The 18,093-nt window shown below is 40.9% G+C and overlaps 1 protein-coding gene across 7 annotated transcripts in view; it reads right to left on the reverse strand.

The window, feature by feature from the left end:
- SEPTIN5 (septin 5) overlaps positions 1-18,093 on the reverse strand; it is a 71,888-nt gene that overhangs the window by 17,108 nt on the left and 36,687 nt on the right. For 5 of the 7 annotated variants that reach the window (XM_066603493.1, XM_066603495.1, XM_066603494.1 and 2 more), the window contains 8 exons: positions 16,542-16,638; positions 13,846-13,932; positions 10,517-10,640; positions 10,295-10,432; positions 8,791-8,908; positions 6,158-6,259; positions 3,846-3,942; positions 997-1,132 (listed from right to left, as the gene is read on the reverse strand). In XM_066603493.1, the coding sequence (XP_066459590.1) occupies positions 997-1,132; positions 3,846-3,942; positions 6,158-6,259; positions 8,791-8,908; positions 10,295-10,432; positions 10,517-10,640; positions 13,846-13,932; positions 16,542-16,638 (899 nt within the window). The remainder of the gene's footprint in view (positions 1-996; positions 1,133-3,845; positions 3,943-6,157; positions 6,260-8,790; positions 8,909-10,294; positions 10,433-10,516; positions 10,641-13,845; positions 13,933-16,541; positions 16,639-18,093) is intronic. The other 2 variants (XM_066603492.1, XM_066603490.1) reach the window with 1 other exon arrangement.

Genomic DNA, 18,093 nt, shown 5'->3' on the forward strand with positions numbered 1-18,093 from the left:
ACCACACAAGTTTTCAGGGAGAAAAACACGGATTACCTTCCCTTGCAATAAGCCATCAGTGTTCGATCAGTGGGGGTCTGACCCCCAGGAACTCCTGCTCTTCATCAGAACTCCCAGGCTTAATGGTTTACTCCTGAACATTCCCTTTAACTTCTAGCTTTAGATTTGGTTATGGAGTTAGGCCGGCTTTGCACATTAAGATTTTTCAAAGTTGCACTTCTTACCACATCACATGCATTTGATTTTTCACATTATATTTCAATACATTTACTTTTAAAATTGTTGCAAAAAGCAGGTCTACATGTAACTATTGTTCCATGTAACTAGCAAAATTGTTGCATGTACGAAGACATCGATGATCCCCAGGTAAAGCTGAAGCAGATTTACCCACTTCAACAATTATAAATTGCATCCAAAAACGGTCATATGGTGTGAAAAATCTTCAAGTGTAAAACCAACCATAAGATTGTTCCAATTGTTCTGGAATTATGCTTTACTAGGTTGCTTCGTGGAAGTGACAAAAAGTTAATGCAGATAGTGATTCCTTGGAATTAAAGCTCACCAAGTCTAAGATACAAGTTGTCTTCCTATCAGGTATATGCATTACATTATCAAAAGCCTCCAATAATCTCATGATGCATTGTTTGAAGCCTGAAAACAACCCTTGAGCCCCTGATTGTAATATTCATATAGCCCCCCAATCCAACTACTAAAGGAAATCTGACAAATAACTCTCTTAAAAAGTACACCGTCAATTTGCAGAACTTCGGGATATTAGAAAAGTTCATTTAACTGATTCTTCTCATGTTCTGACAATGATGACATAAATGTAAGATGACTAGTAATGCTCAAAAAGTGTAGAACAACTTGTATTTCAGATTTAATGTCCTTTTATGTCCAGTACAAATGAGCAGTTAGGTGTGCACAAAATGAATTTTCCATGTATCTTCTATGATGATCGTCATGCTCAAAAGAAATATTTAAAAGGCCCCTTACCTAGTCATCTGCTGAATACATTGGGCTCTGTAATTCTCGTAATGCACATCACATGTAACATCCTTAAGGTCATGCATATGAGTCCGGATCAACATATTTCGTAGTTTGACAAAGTCACAATGTGACTGGTTCTCCACTGTAAGTGCAAAAAGAAATGCAAGTGAGATCAATACTGTTTACACGTAAAGGACACCATCATATACTACAACATAGCTGATCTATGTTTTCTGAATAGTTAAATATATAATTCTCTACTATCGGCTAAAGGTGCTTTAACACGGTACGATTATCGTTAAAAAAAAACGTTTAAACAAGCGAAAATGAACTATAATGGTTCAGTGTAAACAGAGCCAACAATTGAACGATGAACAGTAATTCATTGGCTTATCGTTCTAAAGCAAGCATGAAAATCATCATTGACTCCTTCGGTTTAAATATCGATTGTTCGGTTGTTCTCAGTGAATGTGAACGACTGAACACTTTAGTGAGTGAGGAGCCAATGACTTATCTGCCTGTATAACGAGGCTGCACAAGAGAACTCTGACATTGGTCGCTCATTCCAACAATAAGTTGTTAGGTGTAAATGAATCTTAAGAGAAAGACAGGCCATGACGTTCGCTCTTCAATGGCATTACCAAACTATTTGCTTGTGTGATCAGAACTAGAGATGAGCGAGCATACTCGGTAAGGCGATAAACTCAAGAGAGCATCGCCTTTTTCGAGTACCTGCTGGCTCGTCCCTGAAGATTCGGGGGGGCCGCGGGGGTGAGCAGGGGGTTGCAGAGGGGATAGGGAGGGAGAGAGAGAGGGATCTCTCTCACTCTCCTCCCTGCTCCCCCTCGATGCCCCGCACCGCCCCCGACCCCTGCGGCCCCCCGAATCTTCAGGGACGAGCCAGCAGGTACTCGAAAAAGGCGATGCTCTCTCGAGTATATCGCCTTACCGAGTATGTTCGCTCATCTCTAATCAGAACTTTCTCACATATTACATGTTTTGTACTCCCTGCAGAAACTTTTATATCCATGTCCATGAGCAGTATGAGCAGCGCTTACGGGTTACACCTTTCATAGCATTTTATGTTTAGTGGTGTTTTTAATAGTTAAAAAGGTAAAGATGGTTAGCGCAGCAATTTCTGTGAACTTATTTTAATTGTTTCTGGTAGGAGAAAAAATGTTTAATTCATTGTTTTAAATCTGTGCATAAGAAGCAGAGGAAGTGCGGCCATCAACACTAATCAGTGGGAATCCAGGCTTTGTTCATAGAAATAATACTTAGCCAGTTAGCCACTAATACATCAAACAGCTGAAATGAAAGCACAATTGTTCTTTTTGTTGTTATGGCTTTTAAATCTACCTTCTGTGAATCCTGTTTCTTCTAATGTGCAAAGTGTTTTAAGGTCATCTCAGCTCACAGACACAACTTTGTGCTTTGTGGGATTATAAACACACAGTCAGTGGTGTAACTTGTAGTTTTTTGGCCCCAATTCAAAATCTGTAACATGTCACCCCCACCTACCATACACACATGTACACACTGACACACAAACATACATACATTCATACACACATATACAAACTGCGACACACACATCTTATATACATTCACATATGTGTAACATACAGACACAAATATATATACACACACACACTGTGGTACAAACTTACATACTCTGATGACTTTCATTCAGGGGTGGGCATAAGAAGATTATATATATGTTAAGATCCCTGGGGGGTCCCAATAGTTGGATATTATCTAGTGGGGCTGCAGTACCCAGAATGGCCTGCAGAGGGCTGTAGAAATTAGAGAGAATACCTGTGGGTGTGGCAAAGAGTAACATTTAAGTGTCGGATCCTGACACACTCAGGGGGAAGTTGGCTGAGGGCTAGAGTTGGAGGCGGTGATAAGAGCCTAAGGTCTGGCATGGACCATTCTGGGTCTGTTACAAGGTCTAGCAGGGAAGGACGCCCTCTAGATGCACCAGGTAGGAAATGGTGATGCAGACCCTGTGGGTTGTGAACCCTGAGTAATTGTATGCACCACAAGTGTTGCATGTGATGTACAATAAAGCTGGTGGAAGCCAGAATTTAAAGAAACTTTAAGTATCCTGAGCCTTTCTGCACGTGTGCCAACCATCCTGAGGAAAAGATGGCGAACCTGATATATATAAATATATGTGAAAGGTACTTCCCTTTTACAAAATCCTGCACACACCCGTTTCTTATTAAAGGGTTAACGTAGCAACACAGATGTTCACATGCAACAGATTAGCTGCAGGGATTTCTGCCCTACTTCCATTCATTTAAACAGGGCTTGCATAAATCCATACACAATAGTATGCTAAGCAATCTCTTTCCCGGTATAGTTTTTGTACTACTACTTGAAACTTAGTTTAGGGCTGCTATATACAGAATCCACCATCCTGCTGAATTTGGCTTAAAGGGGTTTTCACACTAATGACATTTATTCCCTATCCACAGGGATAACTGTGAGGAACGCTGAGGGTCCCAGTGGTTGGACCACCACTATCAATCATCTGAGTTCCGCATGTGAACTGAACAGCAGTGTGCAATTCTATGGAAGGAATATTAAAGAGTGTATCAATCTCTCTTTGTCTCATAGAAGTAAACTGATTGGTGTTCACACATGTGCACCACCGCTCCATTCACTTAGGGAACTTGGGGTGCACAGATGTTAAGATCTCTGGGGGATCCCAATGGTTGGACTCCCAGCAATCAGGCGCGGACTAAATGACCTCTTGGTCTTTTTCAATATACGCTGTTATACATTTCTGTAGACACTTCCATAATTGTAAAATGTTCGCACTGGCAGTAATAGAGTTACTTACTTACCTTCCACTATGCCCCATGGATAAAGACGACCTCGTACCCTCTGTCCTTTAGCCTCTACTACTGTATTACTTCCAATTACAGCAAAAGGTGCGCTCTCCTGGAATAGAAAACTGCGGCATTAATTCATATCTATATATATATATCTATATATATATATATATATATATATATAAAGACGAAAGCCCTCACTCACTCACTCACTCACTGACTCGCCAAAAGTTCTCCAACTTCCCGATGTCGTAGAAACATGAAATTTGGCACACGCATAGATTATCTCCAAAATAGGAAAAGTAATTGGGTCCCAACTCGATTATTCAATTCTAGCGCAAAAGAATTGGCGTCGAAATTTTACGTACGTAATCTAAATCTGTCACTTTCCAATGTCATAGAAACTTTAAATTTGGCCCGAGCATTGATTATGTCATAAATGGGAAAAGTTAATGGGTCCCAACACGATTATTCAATTCTATGTGCAAAAGAATTGGCATCCAAATTTTACGTACGGAATCTAATTCTCTCACTTCCCGGTGTTATAGAAACTCGAAATTTGGCACGAGCATTGATTATGTCATAAATAGGAAAAGTTAATGGGTCCCAACTCGATTATTCAATTCTATGCGCAAAAGAATTAGCGTCCAAATTTTACGTACGGAATCTAATTATCTCACTTTCCGGTGTCATAGAAACGTGAAATTTGGCACGAGCATTGATTATGTCATAAATAGGAAACACTAATGGGTCCCAACTCCATTTTTCAATTCTATGCGCAAAAGAATTAGCGTCCAAATTTTACGTACAGAATCTAATTTTTTCACTTCCCGATGTCATAGAAACAGGAAATTTGGCACGAGCATTGATTATGTCATAAATAGGAAAAGCTAATGGGTCCCAACTCGATTATTTAATTCTATGTGCAAAAGAATTCGCGTCCAAATTTTACGTGCGGAATGTAATTTTTTCACTTTCCGGTGTCATAGAAACGGGAGATTTGGCACGAGCATTGATTATGTCATAAATAGGAAAAGCTAATGGGTCCCAACTCCATTATTAAATTCTATGCGCAAAAGAATTAGCGTACAAATTTTACGTACGGAATGTAATTTCTTCACTTTCCGGTGTCATAGAAACAGGAAATTTGGCACGAGCATTGATTATGTCATAAATAGGAAAAGATAATGGGTCCCAACTCGATTATTTAATTTTAAGCGCAAAAGAATTGGCGTCGAAATTTTACGTACGGAATCTAATTTTCTCACTTTCCGGTGTCATAGAAACGTGAAATTTGGCAGGAGCATTGATTATGTCATAAAGAGGAAAAGCTAATGGGTCCCAACTCGATTATTCAATTCTAGCGCAAAAGAATTGGCATCGAAATTTTACGTGCGGAATGTAATTTTTTCACTTTCCGGTGTCATAGAAACGGGAAATTTGGCAGGAGCATTGATTATGTCATAAATAGGAAACGCTAATGGGTCCCAACTCCATTATTAAATTCTATGCGCAAAAGAATTAGCGTCCAAATTTTACGTACGGAATCTAATTTTCTCACTTCCCGATGTCATAGAAACAGGAAATTTGGCACGAGCATTGATTATGTCATAAATAGGAGAAGTTAATGGGTCCTAACTTAATTATTCAATTCTAAGCGCAAAAGAATTAGCATCCAAATTTTACATACATAATCTAAATCTCTCACTTCCCAATGTAATAGAAACATGAAATTTGGCACGGGCATTGATTATGTCATAAATAGGAAAAGTTAATGTGTCCCAACTCGATTATTCAATTCTAATGCAAAAGAATTAGCGTCCAAATTTTACGTGCGGAATGTAATTTTTTCACTTTCCGGTGTCATAGAAACGTGAAATTTGGCACGAGCATTGATTATGTCATAAATAGGAAAAGTTAATGGGTCTCAACTTGATTATTCAATTCTATGCGCAAAAGAATTAGTGTCCAAATTTTATGTACGTAATCTAATTCTCTCACTTCCTGATGTCATTTTATATAAAGTAAACGTCACATGGTTACCTCCACGTGGTGTTTCCTGGGTAACGCAGAGAATTATGCAAAATGGTGAACATATGTTTTTCCGGTATCTCTAAAGTAAGCACAACTTCATAAGATTTTCCGTGTGAACACCAGATAAACACCAGTACCAAATTAACTCGGGCAAAGCCGGGTATATCAGCTAGTACAAACATAAAAGCATTTCATAGGACAGTGTAATATAATATGGACTGTATTATAGACCATTTCAAAACACTGTGCATTATCAGGGAGGAAAGAGCCAACAATCTAGTTGTGCTCACCTTCAGCTCCTTGTCCTGCTGCTTGAAGTCATCATCTTCATCTGAATCACATTCAGGGAACTGATAGACTTTTATTCCAAACTTTTCAATCTCTTCTCTCACCTGAAAAAATGAGAGAATGACGGTTAATAAAAAGTAGTTCACAGAAACGCGTCTCAACATGAGAACATAATACAAAGCAATGTGACAGTTTTGTGGAAGGGTCCAGCGATGATGCTGGAGTGTATTAATCACCTTGTTTCCTACAGAAAAACATTCAGGAAGCATCACAGTCAACCCAACTCACATGTAACTACCCCGTTTCTCCGAAAATAAGATACACCCCGAAAATAAGTCCTAGTCCGATTTTTCAAGATTTTCAGTAAGGCTTGAAATAAAAGCCCTACTCCAAAAATAAGCCCTAGTTACAGTACTTAAAAAATAAATAGGAATACATTACCTAGCAGGCTTGGTTCAGGTCCTGCCCACTGCTCTCCAGTGCTCTGGCGTGGTTCCCACAATCCTCAGTCGCCCACACAGGATCACTTCCTGGTTATGGGATTCATAAATCTCGCCTCCAAGAAGCGATGGCTGTGATTGGTTCTTCGAGTGCTGCATTTATTGGCTAAGCCGCAGCGCTCGAAGAACCAATCACAGCCATCACGCTGTGGAGGCAGGATCTATGAACTGGCTGAGAGACCTGGGCTGAGCCTGCTAGGTAAGTAAAATAAGATATCCCTGAAAATAAGACACCGTGCCTCTTTTGGGGCAAAAATTAATATAAGACAGTGTCTTACTTTGCGGAAACACGGTATCTGTGGCTGTGTAGTTCCAGCCTAAAGAAAGGATCTTGCTGCCCTGGATACTGCAGTAAAGGGGCCCCAGCACTACAGACCATTTATCCCACTGGCTTTTGGGGGTGTAAGGGGGTCATACCAAAAGGCTACCTACCCACGGTCGATATTGCGCTTGGCAAACTACGTTTTATCAGTGGATGCGAGGTGATTTTTAGGTAAAAACGCCTCCCATCACTTCCGTGAAATTCCGATCCCCTTGCGCGAGAGCCATGCGATGCATTAAAGGCCTCATTGAAATCAATGGGTAATGCGTTCTGAGATAGAGCATACCACAATATATGACTCCATTCAAAAGAATGGGGTTCAAATTTGCACGAGATTTGTGCGTCTCGCAATGCACAAATTTCACGCGAGTTTCTCGGCCGTTTGTAAGCGGCCTAACTGGTCATAGACAACCTCTTTAAAGGCTATGAACACTTTTGTGGGGCAGATCTGTTTCACTCAAATGTACAAATTTTGGGCTGACAATAACTTTTTCAATAGTGTTTGGTTTAAAATTTTGCACAGTTTGTATACAGACATCGTCGTCAAACAGTCCTTTGACAAGTGACAACTTTCAGACATTAAGGCCGCCTGCAGACGGCCGGGTCGGATCCGGCTGCGAGAATTCTCGCAGTGGGACCCGACCCGAGCACCTGCAGAGAGCAGCGCGGAACTCACCCGCTCCCGCAGCTCCGGCTCTTTCATGTGCCGGCTGCCGGGCAGCCGATGCATGCGCAGAGCGGAGCCAGCGGCCGGGGAGTGACGTTTCTGTGCGGGGCTCACATAGAGCATGCCGCGCGCGGTTTGTTTTCTGCGCGTGATTTCGTGCAGGCATGTACGGGCGGAAATTCTGCATGGAATCCTGCCACGGAATTTCCGCCCGTCTGCAGGAGGCCTTAAGCACCCAACAGCCGTCCCAACAACTCAGCTCACTGAGTGGAGATGGTGCGGACTGGAGATCTCTTCCAGACGCCAGTCTCCAATAAGAGTAAACAGGCAGTCGTTTATAGATGAGCAACTGCCTGTTTACAGGGGCCAATAATCATCAGGTTGTTATGCCTGAATAAAATGAATGATGAACGACGAGTGAACAAATTATTATTCTTTGTTTAATTGTTGGCTGTGTTTACGCTGAACAATCATTCAGTTTCACACAATACAAAGATTACCTGAACGATGATCATTCCATGTAAAAGGGCACTTAGACTGCAGTGTCCATATACAGAAGGCAAACGGTGCCAATTTTTACTTAAACCCTATTGCAAAGATGATTGTCGGCCCAAAATTCATGTAAGTAAAAATACATCTGCCCCACCAAAGTGCACATCGTCTTTAAAGCTCTCTCTGTTCACACAGGCATCGTCAACCACAATGCATATATTATGATACAATTTTCCCCTTTAATAGACTGGTCTGGGTTCTACTTAACATGCTACGCTAATCTGGCTATCATTATGCCCTTAGAGGTTGGAAAGCTTGCAATAACATCATGTATTTTTGTTTGCCATTAAAAAGGTATCGTATCTTTGTTCTCAGCAAGAGAAACTATCACATTTTGCTCTATTGGCTAACACCGCACCAAACCTTTTTTTTTTTTTCGTTTGGCCATCATAAAGTAACAGAAAAAGTATGGAAAAGAACTAACAGAAGTTCTTACTAGTAGCAGTTATGAGCCCAGTATGTTTTTTCCCCTTTTTAAAAATATAGCAACTACATCATTTCTGTTGTTCTACTACAACCTATGTGGTTGCACCCAGATCCCACTACAGAATGTCATCTATAGTCATTAACAATTCTAATCCTTGGAAAACTCACTCTGTCTTTCAGTTTCCTGATCTCAGTAGGTACCAGGCAATCAGCTTTGGCGATCAGAGGAACAATGTTAACCTTCTCATGCAGAGCTTTCATAAATGCCACATCCACTGGCCGCAGCCTGAAGCAAATGGAAAGAAAGCGAGGTTAGCTAATGGATTGGTATCAGCTAATGCAGAGGCACTCAGCGTGGCGCACACGTGTTCCCCGGGATGCCTCACACACTTTCTCTCTAACATTACAGTGTAGTTCTAATGGATTCTATTGTGGGAACATAAATATATGCATTATTTAATATACGGCAGATTCTGAGGGGGAAACAAATATACTCTAGTCGAAAAATGTGAAAATCAGATGATATCAAGCTGTACAAATGCCTGACATCACCTGATCAAACTCATTATAACATCTATACATACATATATGACATTCAAAAGTCCTAACAACACTTCAATGGTTCTTTTCCACCAAAGCAATCAAATACAACTATTGTGCATTACCAGCGTTGCAGTCCCTTTGTTGTAGGGATCAATAGGGGTTTTAAGACCCTTTTATACAGAACGATTACTGTTAAAAAAAAAAAATCATTCAAATGAGCGAAAATGAATGCTAATCGTTCAGTGTAAACGCAGCCAATGCTCCAATGATGACCAATAAACCGTTCATGTTATGCAAGCATAAACATCATCATTGGCTCGTTCACTGATCGTTCGGTTTAACCCTTTCCAATCCAATTTGTATCCTGGTTTTCCTAGGAGGCTTACTCTTTTTCTGCCGTCATACAACGACGCTATCTGCTGGCTAAAGCCAGTACTGCATGAGGTGACACGTTGGATAGGCTCCGACAGCAGAGAGGCTGGCAATATATAGTAAGAGACCCCCGACGGACGTCTTCCAACATCAGAGCTGTACAGCTTTAAATCATAATGTCTTCAGACGTCAGACAGTGGATTGGAAAGGGTTAAATAACGATTGTCCAGTTCTTCTCACTTATACAGTGAATGGGAACGACTGAATGATTTCTCGTTTGAAAGAGCCGACGATGTATCTGCCGGTATAAACAGAGCGAACTCTGACATCACTCATTCTACGATAAATCGTTTGGTGTTAACAGACCCTTAGAGCTCAAACCTTCACTGATCACTAAATGATGGAGTATTCTAACACTATGCTATAACTTACTATGTTTTGGGGAAAAAAACTGATTTGCACAGCTGCAGATTCGCATATGGAAATGAGCTGTTAACGATGAATATTCTAGTGTTTGACAGATATCTACACCCCCAGAAAAAAAATACAGTACAGCTATATATGTTGGGGGAAACAGTGATGTTAACCATGGAAACGTGTTAAATCGCTGGCTATCATCCTTAGGAACGCTTGGAATCTGAGAGGTTGCCATAGCAACTCCACTCTTCTAACTTGAGCTAGTTTTCATATAAGACCCTATCATTATCCAGTGAAAGAGAAAATTTCCAGGCGGCATCACAAACAGAACTTTCCATACCCATGTCCAAAAGGTGAGATGAAGTACAAGCAGCAGTGCACTCGGTTATCCTGGATGTTTTTTCGGTTCAGTCCACTCTCGTCCCGAAAATACTGTTCAAACTGTTGGTCTATGTAGTCAGTGATGGCCTTCCAGCTGCTCCACGGGGAAAAGCGTGTTAGATTAGGATTGTTATACATAGTCACCAGCAATGGCATCCGTACAAGAGGGCAGATCTCTTACCACTCTGTGTTGTTCACCGCATCTCCAAAGCCAGGAGTATCCACAATGGTCAACTTCAGCTTTACGCCCTTCTCTTCAATGTCCACTGTGTGCTTCACAATCTCCACTGTTTGGTTAATCCTTTCTAGATTGAACACAGCAGATCAAATAATCACTTAACATGCATGGATGAAATGAAGTTGAGAACATGTGTTCTTGAAAGAAATGGTAGACAGGTCTGGCCTTAGGGGTGTGTGGCCTGTGCAGTCACACAAGCCACACCATGTATCACTACTAATGAGTGTCTCAGTGGTCCTGATGACCTGGGCACCAGGAGGCTGCACTCCCACACAGTGAAGAGGCAGTGGCACATATTGAACTTCATTCCCTAAATTATTACTTGGTCATTGTTATTTATAAAACAATCTGGCAATATTATTTGGGTACCTTAAGACAAAGTTATTTGGGCACTATATGGTACGCCATACGGGATGGGGCATCAATAGAAGATGCAGTTCTGCATAGGCACTATGCAACCTAAGGCCAGCCCTGTTGGAAGGTATCAGGTCTTTTCAGTCCACATCCACACTTACTGTGATAGACACAGTGACATTTAACAGATCAGTAATGACTATGAGAGAATTGTGTATGGTGAACTATATATATCTTACATGTAGTCCACCAGTAGAGGGCGCGTGCAATATTCCCACGAATATGTTTCTCGGGCTGCTTTCAGACGAGTGTATTTTTGCTCTTTATTAGGTCCATCTTGAGGGGACTGTAATATGGAGCTAACAATAAATTGGGCTAACCACATGACCGTATGTTTTACGGATGTTTTTCAAAAACGCAGCATGACCTATTTTTTGCATATTTGCATCCGTATTTGTATTATTTTCTCTTGGGCAAGTATGGATCAGTGTTTGCCCAATAGAGAATAAAACAAAAACGGAGAAAAATACTGATTAAAAATTGATGACATACAGATAAAGTCTTTTGAAACATGTCTGTAATATGGATCTGTATTACAGACTCTTTTTATACGCTCGTCTGAAACCGGCCTCATAGTGTCTATTTAAAGATGTGTGTACAGGTTACTGATTGCCTTTAAACCAATCAGATGTGATTGTTATAGCTGTAAAGGTCTCGATAAAAATCACCAGTTATAGCTAGACTCTGCTGATTTCAGGTAGTCTCCATGTAAAGTCTTCATAGCTTTAGGCCCAATGTCCATGGGCGGATCTGAATTGCGGAATCCGCGTGGGTCACCCGCGTCGAAGATCCGCAAATCAAGCCGCCCATAGGGATACATGGGCATCTGAAAAATTAAATAAAGCATGCAGATTTGATTTGTGGAACTTTTGGTCCAGAAAAAAAACTGCTGCATAGTCAATTTCAGTGCGGAGCCCGCATGGACAGCTTCCGTTAAAGTCAACGGAAGCCGTCCGATTGGCCCCCCATCAACAATTGAATTCTGCGGATTCTGTGGGAAAGCAGGAGTTTAAAATAGAAAAAAACTCCACTGCGCATGTGCGGCAGCATGCCAGCCGGCGCTTCTGCACACATCCACAGTGAAGAACATGAAGCCCCGGACGGGTAAGGGCATGCGGAATCTGATCTGCCCGTGGAAATAAGGCCTTACTGTAGAGACTTAGTAACAACCCCTTGAAATTAAGTGATACAAGCTACATATTAAGCACATTCCCACAACACAATACAAGAAATAATAATAATATTGCTATGTTTTTCTAAAACAAAACTGCGGCAGAAATTGTATTAAATTGCATCAATATCATGACAGCAAAAACTGTACAGAAGGTCATTGCTCTAATTTAATGTAATCCGCCATTCCCACTCTCATGCACCCCCAGAAAAAAGTGTATATCTTAGGGCCCTTTTAGGCCTCATGTCCACGGGGAAAAGAAGAATTAAAATCCGCAGCGGATTTTAACTCTTCTCCCGCATGCGGATCCGCACCCCATAGGGATGCATTGACCACCCGAGGGTAGATAAATACCCGCAGATGGTCAATAAAAGTGAATTAAAAAAAATATGAAGCCTGAAAAAAAACGCGACATGCTCCATTTAGGTGCGGGTCTCCCGCGGGGACGGCTCCCACAGGCTTCTGTTGAAGCCTATGGAAGCCGTCCGGATCCGCGGGAGACCTAAAATAAGAATAACTTACCCACAGCAGACCGGGCAGGTCTTCTCTTCTTTGCGTCCGGATCTTCTTTCTTCGGCCCGGCGGATGTGCCCGACGCATGCGTGCGGCACGCCGCCAGCATGCCGAGCACATCCGCCAGCCGAAGAAAGAAGATCCGGCCGCGAAGAAGAGAAGATCTGCACGGTCCGCTGCGGGTAAGTTTATTCTTATTTTCAGCCCTCATATCCGCGGGGCAGGAGGGAACCGCTACGGATTCTCCATGGAGAATCCGTAGCGGGCCTGATTTTCCCTGTGGACATGAGGCCTTACACAGAACGATTTATAGCGGAAATCTGAAAGCATCGTTCAGTGTAAATGCCTGCACAATCTGAATGATGAACGATATTAGTTAAATATAATTTATCATTTGGATTGTGCAGGTATAAAAATCAAGTGACAATCAGGCTGTACAAACAGGCAGTCTTTCATCTATGATTGACTGCCTATGTACTGTAAATGAAAGCAGGAGGGCAGAAGCGATCTCTGGTATGCTCTGCCTCCATTCACTAAGTGGTGATCGCTCCAGTGAAAGCACAGAAGTGATTATCGCTGGGACCATTATGGGATACTTCTGTTCCCCTGACAGTCGACCCGTGTAAAAGGACCCTTAAGGCACATTTACACTCAACGACTATCGCTCAAAATTCGTTTAAACGATGGCATATGAGTGATAATCGTTGCGTGTCAACGCTGCCATTGTTCACTCTTCAGCTGAACAATGATTTTAGGGTGAGCTTAAAATCCACTGTTCAGCCGGAGAAAGATAAAAGGGACCGCACGCTGTGTTCTGCAAGGGTGTTGGAGATTACATTGCATTCTGCCAATAGCCCGTGCAAGAACAATAGAGCTGTGTGCAGAGCTCAGACCACATGCTGTGCTCTGCAAACAGCTCCCAAAGGCCCTTTTACACGCAAATAAAGCTGATAAAGTGCTAATGGACATTAGTGGCCATTAACACTTTATGCAAGATGATCGCTAGAACTGTCAATCTTTCAATCGTTTGAAAGATTGTCTTTGCGTATAAATGGGCCTTTAAACAATAGTACTTGAGTATGTAGATACAAGGAATATCAATGCAATACAGAATAGCAGGAGTACATAAGGGAACATGTTTTTAAAGAAAAGAAGAGGAAGGAAAACATTTAACCTTCTGCATTAAGCAACTTCCTGTCTTTGTAGAGATCTGTCAGAAAAAGGCTGTTTACTAAGGTAGATTTCCCTAGGCCAGATTCACCTGGAAGACACAAGAAATAAGAATATTTGTTTATTGAACCAGTTTTGGGCACCCAGATCTCACTTCCAGTTTGACCGACTTACAAATAATGCAAATACATGTTAGATTCTCCAAAAATGTTTTCATTCAAGTGGAACGCAAGAATAATAGTATCTATACTACTAACGCAATCATTAATGACCAAATACATCTCTTTGTGCATCATCTAGTTGTTTCCTAATTAAGATTGGTCATTGATAATTGTGTATAGTCAGAGGCCAGTAATGAAATTTCACTGTGAGACCCATTATACACAACAGTCACCCTCAGCCAATGATCAGACATATCATTAACTACAAGTAGTCTTTTATTTTATAGGTCAATGGTTTATTGTCAAACATTCGAAATATATTAGATTCTTTATATATTTTAAATGGGATTTTGGAGACTACACTACTTATGAGCTATTCTGAGGATAGGTCATCAACAATGTTGTCCCTTTAAAAGGAACTTGACCCAGAGTAGGAAGTGGTATAAAAAATAACAGTCTTTACTTACTCTTCCACTGCCTCCGGTTCAACCTGATCCCCTTCACTCTGATCCCTGCTGGAACAGGAAGTGATATGACATTCATTGCTCACATGACCACTGCAGGTAGTCGCTGGCTTCTGCAGTCCTGTGCCATTCGTGCACACATGACCGCTGAGGCCAGCAATTGGCTGCAGCGGTAATGTGAGTGATGAACATTACGTTGTCACTTCCGATGTACACTGACTGATATAGGTTTGTCCAGGGTGTGAGCTTTGGTGGGCGGCCTTCTCTTGTCAGGTTTGGAGTTATGCCATATGCTTTCCATTTTCTTATAATGGATGTAATGGAGCTATGGGGGAAGTTCAAAGTTTGACATATTTTTGTATAACCCAACCCTAATCTATATTTCTCCACAGCTTTGTCTCTGACCTGTTTGGAGAGCTCCTTGGTCTTCATGTTCCTTGCTTAGTGGTGATACAGACTTGGTAGCCCTTCTGAGCAGGTGTATTTATACAGACATCGTGTGACCCTTTGATTGCACACAGGGGACCGTATTCAACTAATTATGTTACTTCTGAAGTTAACTGGATCTTATTTAGAACCCTCATAGCAAAGGGGGTAAATACATAAAAACTCAAAAGTTGTTGGTGCATATTTATTTATTTTGGACAAGTGTTTTTGCATTCCTCTGTAGCAATCTAGACTACTTTGCCGGGTCCATTAAATAAAATCTAAATTAAAATCCACTCATTCCAGGTTCTAAAGCAATAAATGAGGGAAAACACAAAGGGAGGTCAATACATTTGCAAGTCACTATCTTTGGCTAGCTTAAGGGTAAATGCAGATGGCCGCGTCGGATCCCGCTGCGAGAGTGCAGAGCAGAGCCGGCAGAGGATCCGAGGCTCGCACAGAAATAGGACATGCCACGATTTGTTTACCACGCGAGTTTTCACGTGGTCAAATCGCTCGCTGTCTGCATAGGATTGCATTATCTAATGCGATCCTATGGCAGCGTGCACGGGCGGAAATTCTGCGGGAAATCTCACCGCAGAATTTCCGCTCGTCTACATTCTCCCTAAAGCAGCACTACACATAGCAATGAATGGTACAGTAAACAGGAGATTATCTTACCCCCACTGTTTATCAGTCTGCAGGGTTTTCTGTACGGTCCTGAAATAAATAGTCTTGTAGAAAGCCTGCTGAAAACACGAGTCCAGGCCCTTTTACACAAAACGATTACCGTTCAAAAAATCATTCAACCAAGCTGAAATGAACGATATTGTTCAGTGTAAATGCAGCCAACAACCGAGCGACGAATGATAAATCATTAACTCTTCATTTATACTCTGCAGGCTTACAAAGCAGTGGGAAGAAGGCAGGATGACAAGACTGATGTCCTGAGACAGAGGATTTCTTTATATATTTCTCACTTTTAATTGTAATGTGAGAAAAAAAAATAGGAACACAGTAAGAGAAGGGGGATTTTTTTCTCTCTTTTTTTGTGCATATTTACTGTTCTTTTAATTATCCGGCTGTATTTACATCTAATAATTTAGTAAATAGCATATGACAATGCCTATAACACTGATTCATACATTACATCTATAAGGATGGACATTTACAACATGGTCCTCCAACAGGAAAAATCTGAACCTCTATATTTAACAATATGAATCCTAATGCTGACTTCTCTAAGTGTGATTGTTCTCAGTAGGAGAAACCACCTAATCTTGTAGATATGATACCTTTTAATGCCTAACAAAAATAGATGACACTACAGCAAGCTTTATAATCTTCTTAGGATTCTTCCTCAGGCATAATGAGGAAGAACCCTGAGTAGGTTCGAAAGCTTGCTATAACAGCACGTATTTTTCTTTTTGTTAGGCATTAAAAGGTATCCTATCTACAAGATTACTTGGTTTCTCTTACTGAGAACAATCTCATTTTGCTCTACTGGCTAACACGGTACTAAACGTTTTTCATTTTGACTTATTTAAGAACACGTTACACATTATATAAGTCATTTTTATGTGTAAATAGACATTTACTAGTGGACACACTACTACTTTTGTACAATAGTGGAAGATAGATCGTCTCACCAGCTACCATGAGTGTGAAGTCAAACCCTTTCTTCACAGATTTCCGATGGACTTGATTGGGTAATGTTGCAAACCCAACATACTGCTTCTCTTGGTCCTGAGGAAGGAAATAGTCATAATGATTAACCCCCCAAAAAGTAATAGACTACTCTAAAGGACAAAACTCCTGTCCAGTCTCCAAGATGTATATAACCGACCACCAGCCAACGAATATACACCAAGTCTATAATCCAATAATATTGATGGAATTCGAAAATCTGCAAATAGTGTGTAAATGAGATCTCACACAGCTGGTTAAACTGCATTAACTCTGTTTATTGCTGTTAGAGAAACAAGTATCTTGAAACATTGATAGCATTCTTAGACCATCTTCTGGTCACTGGCCAAACAAAGCAGCGTTATCTTCTTGAACTATGTAGAGAGATGAGACAATCTAACAACTTGTTCTCAGAGATTATAAAATGACACCAATTATTGCCTGCAAGTCCCACAAATGTGAAATGACAGCATGTCAACTTACCCAACTGTGTGGCATGGATATTAAATGCTATATTAACCCGAGGCCTCCCTAGCTCTTTTATTCTAGTTCTAGACATTCACTATCCCATAGTGCTATCTACAGTTTCTCCATTCAGCCCTGTTTAGAAATCCAGCTAATAAGTCATGTGCAGTGGTAGACTAATTAGTTGTAGCTATAGAGTCCAGTAGGGGGTTTCCAAGACTGGAAAAAATTATCTAAAAGCAAAGAATATGATAGAATTAAAAAATTCTTGATAAATCCCGTTTCTTCAGTGTCCCCTGTCTGTTCAACTCAGGAACTTGCTAGTGTTGTTTACTTTGCTGCAGTGCAGATGTGTCCATATACCACTTGACCGCCGCAGCCAATCATTGGCCTCTGATATACTGCTGAAGCTGGTAACGGGCCGAGGTGGTCTAGTGGGCACATAAGCCCACTATCATCTCTGCAGAAAAGTAAACAAAGATTTTCAGGGTCCACCGGAGTGGCAGAAATGTAGCAAGCGTGCAATTATTAAGGTGTATTTACACGGGTGATTTTCACACTCCATTTCAGTGTGTTGTGAACTGCACATAAATTACATGTGAAAAGAACCTATTATTTTAATTGTGTGCTTTTACAGGGGTGGTTTTTTACAGCATGGCCTATTTTTGGGAGATTCTGTTCAGGAATCGCCCTTTAGGTTCTATGGAAAGTAAAACAAAAAAAATTACATTGCACTTGCATGTAAATACCATGTTCATGCGAGTGCAATGTCATTTTTCATTTATACTATTAAAACAACATGCAATTTTCATGCACGTGAATATCGCATCTGCAGCAATGCAATGCGTGGTTCTCACAAATTCCATCACATTTGCAGGGGGAAAATAAATAAAAAACCTCACAGGTTTACTAGTGTGATATTGGTCCGAGTTTTTAGGACTCATCGCACTCACCCATGTAAAGACGGCATTATTTTTTTATTTTCTTTTATTCCCTACTCAGGCATCCTGTTAATCACTCTTATATCATTCATGTCATCATTGAAATACA

The sequence above is a fragment of the Eleutherodactylus coqui genome, chromosome 5 (assembly GCF_035609145.1).
Source record: "Eleutherodactylus coqui strain aEleCoq1 chromosome 5, aEleCoq1.hap1, whole genome shotgun sequence".
NCBI classification, from domain to species: Eukaryota; Metazoa; Chordata; class Amphibia; order Anura; family Eleutherodactylidae; genus Eleutherodactylus; species Eleutherodactylus coqui.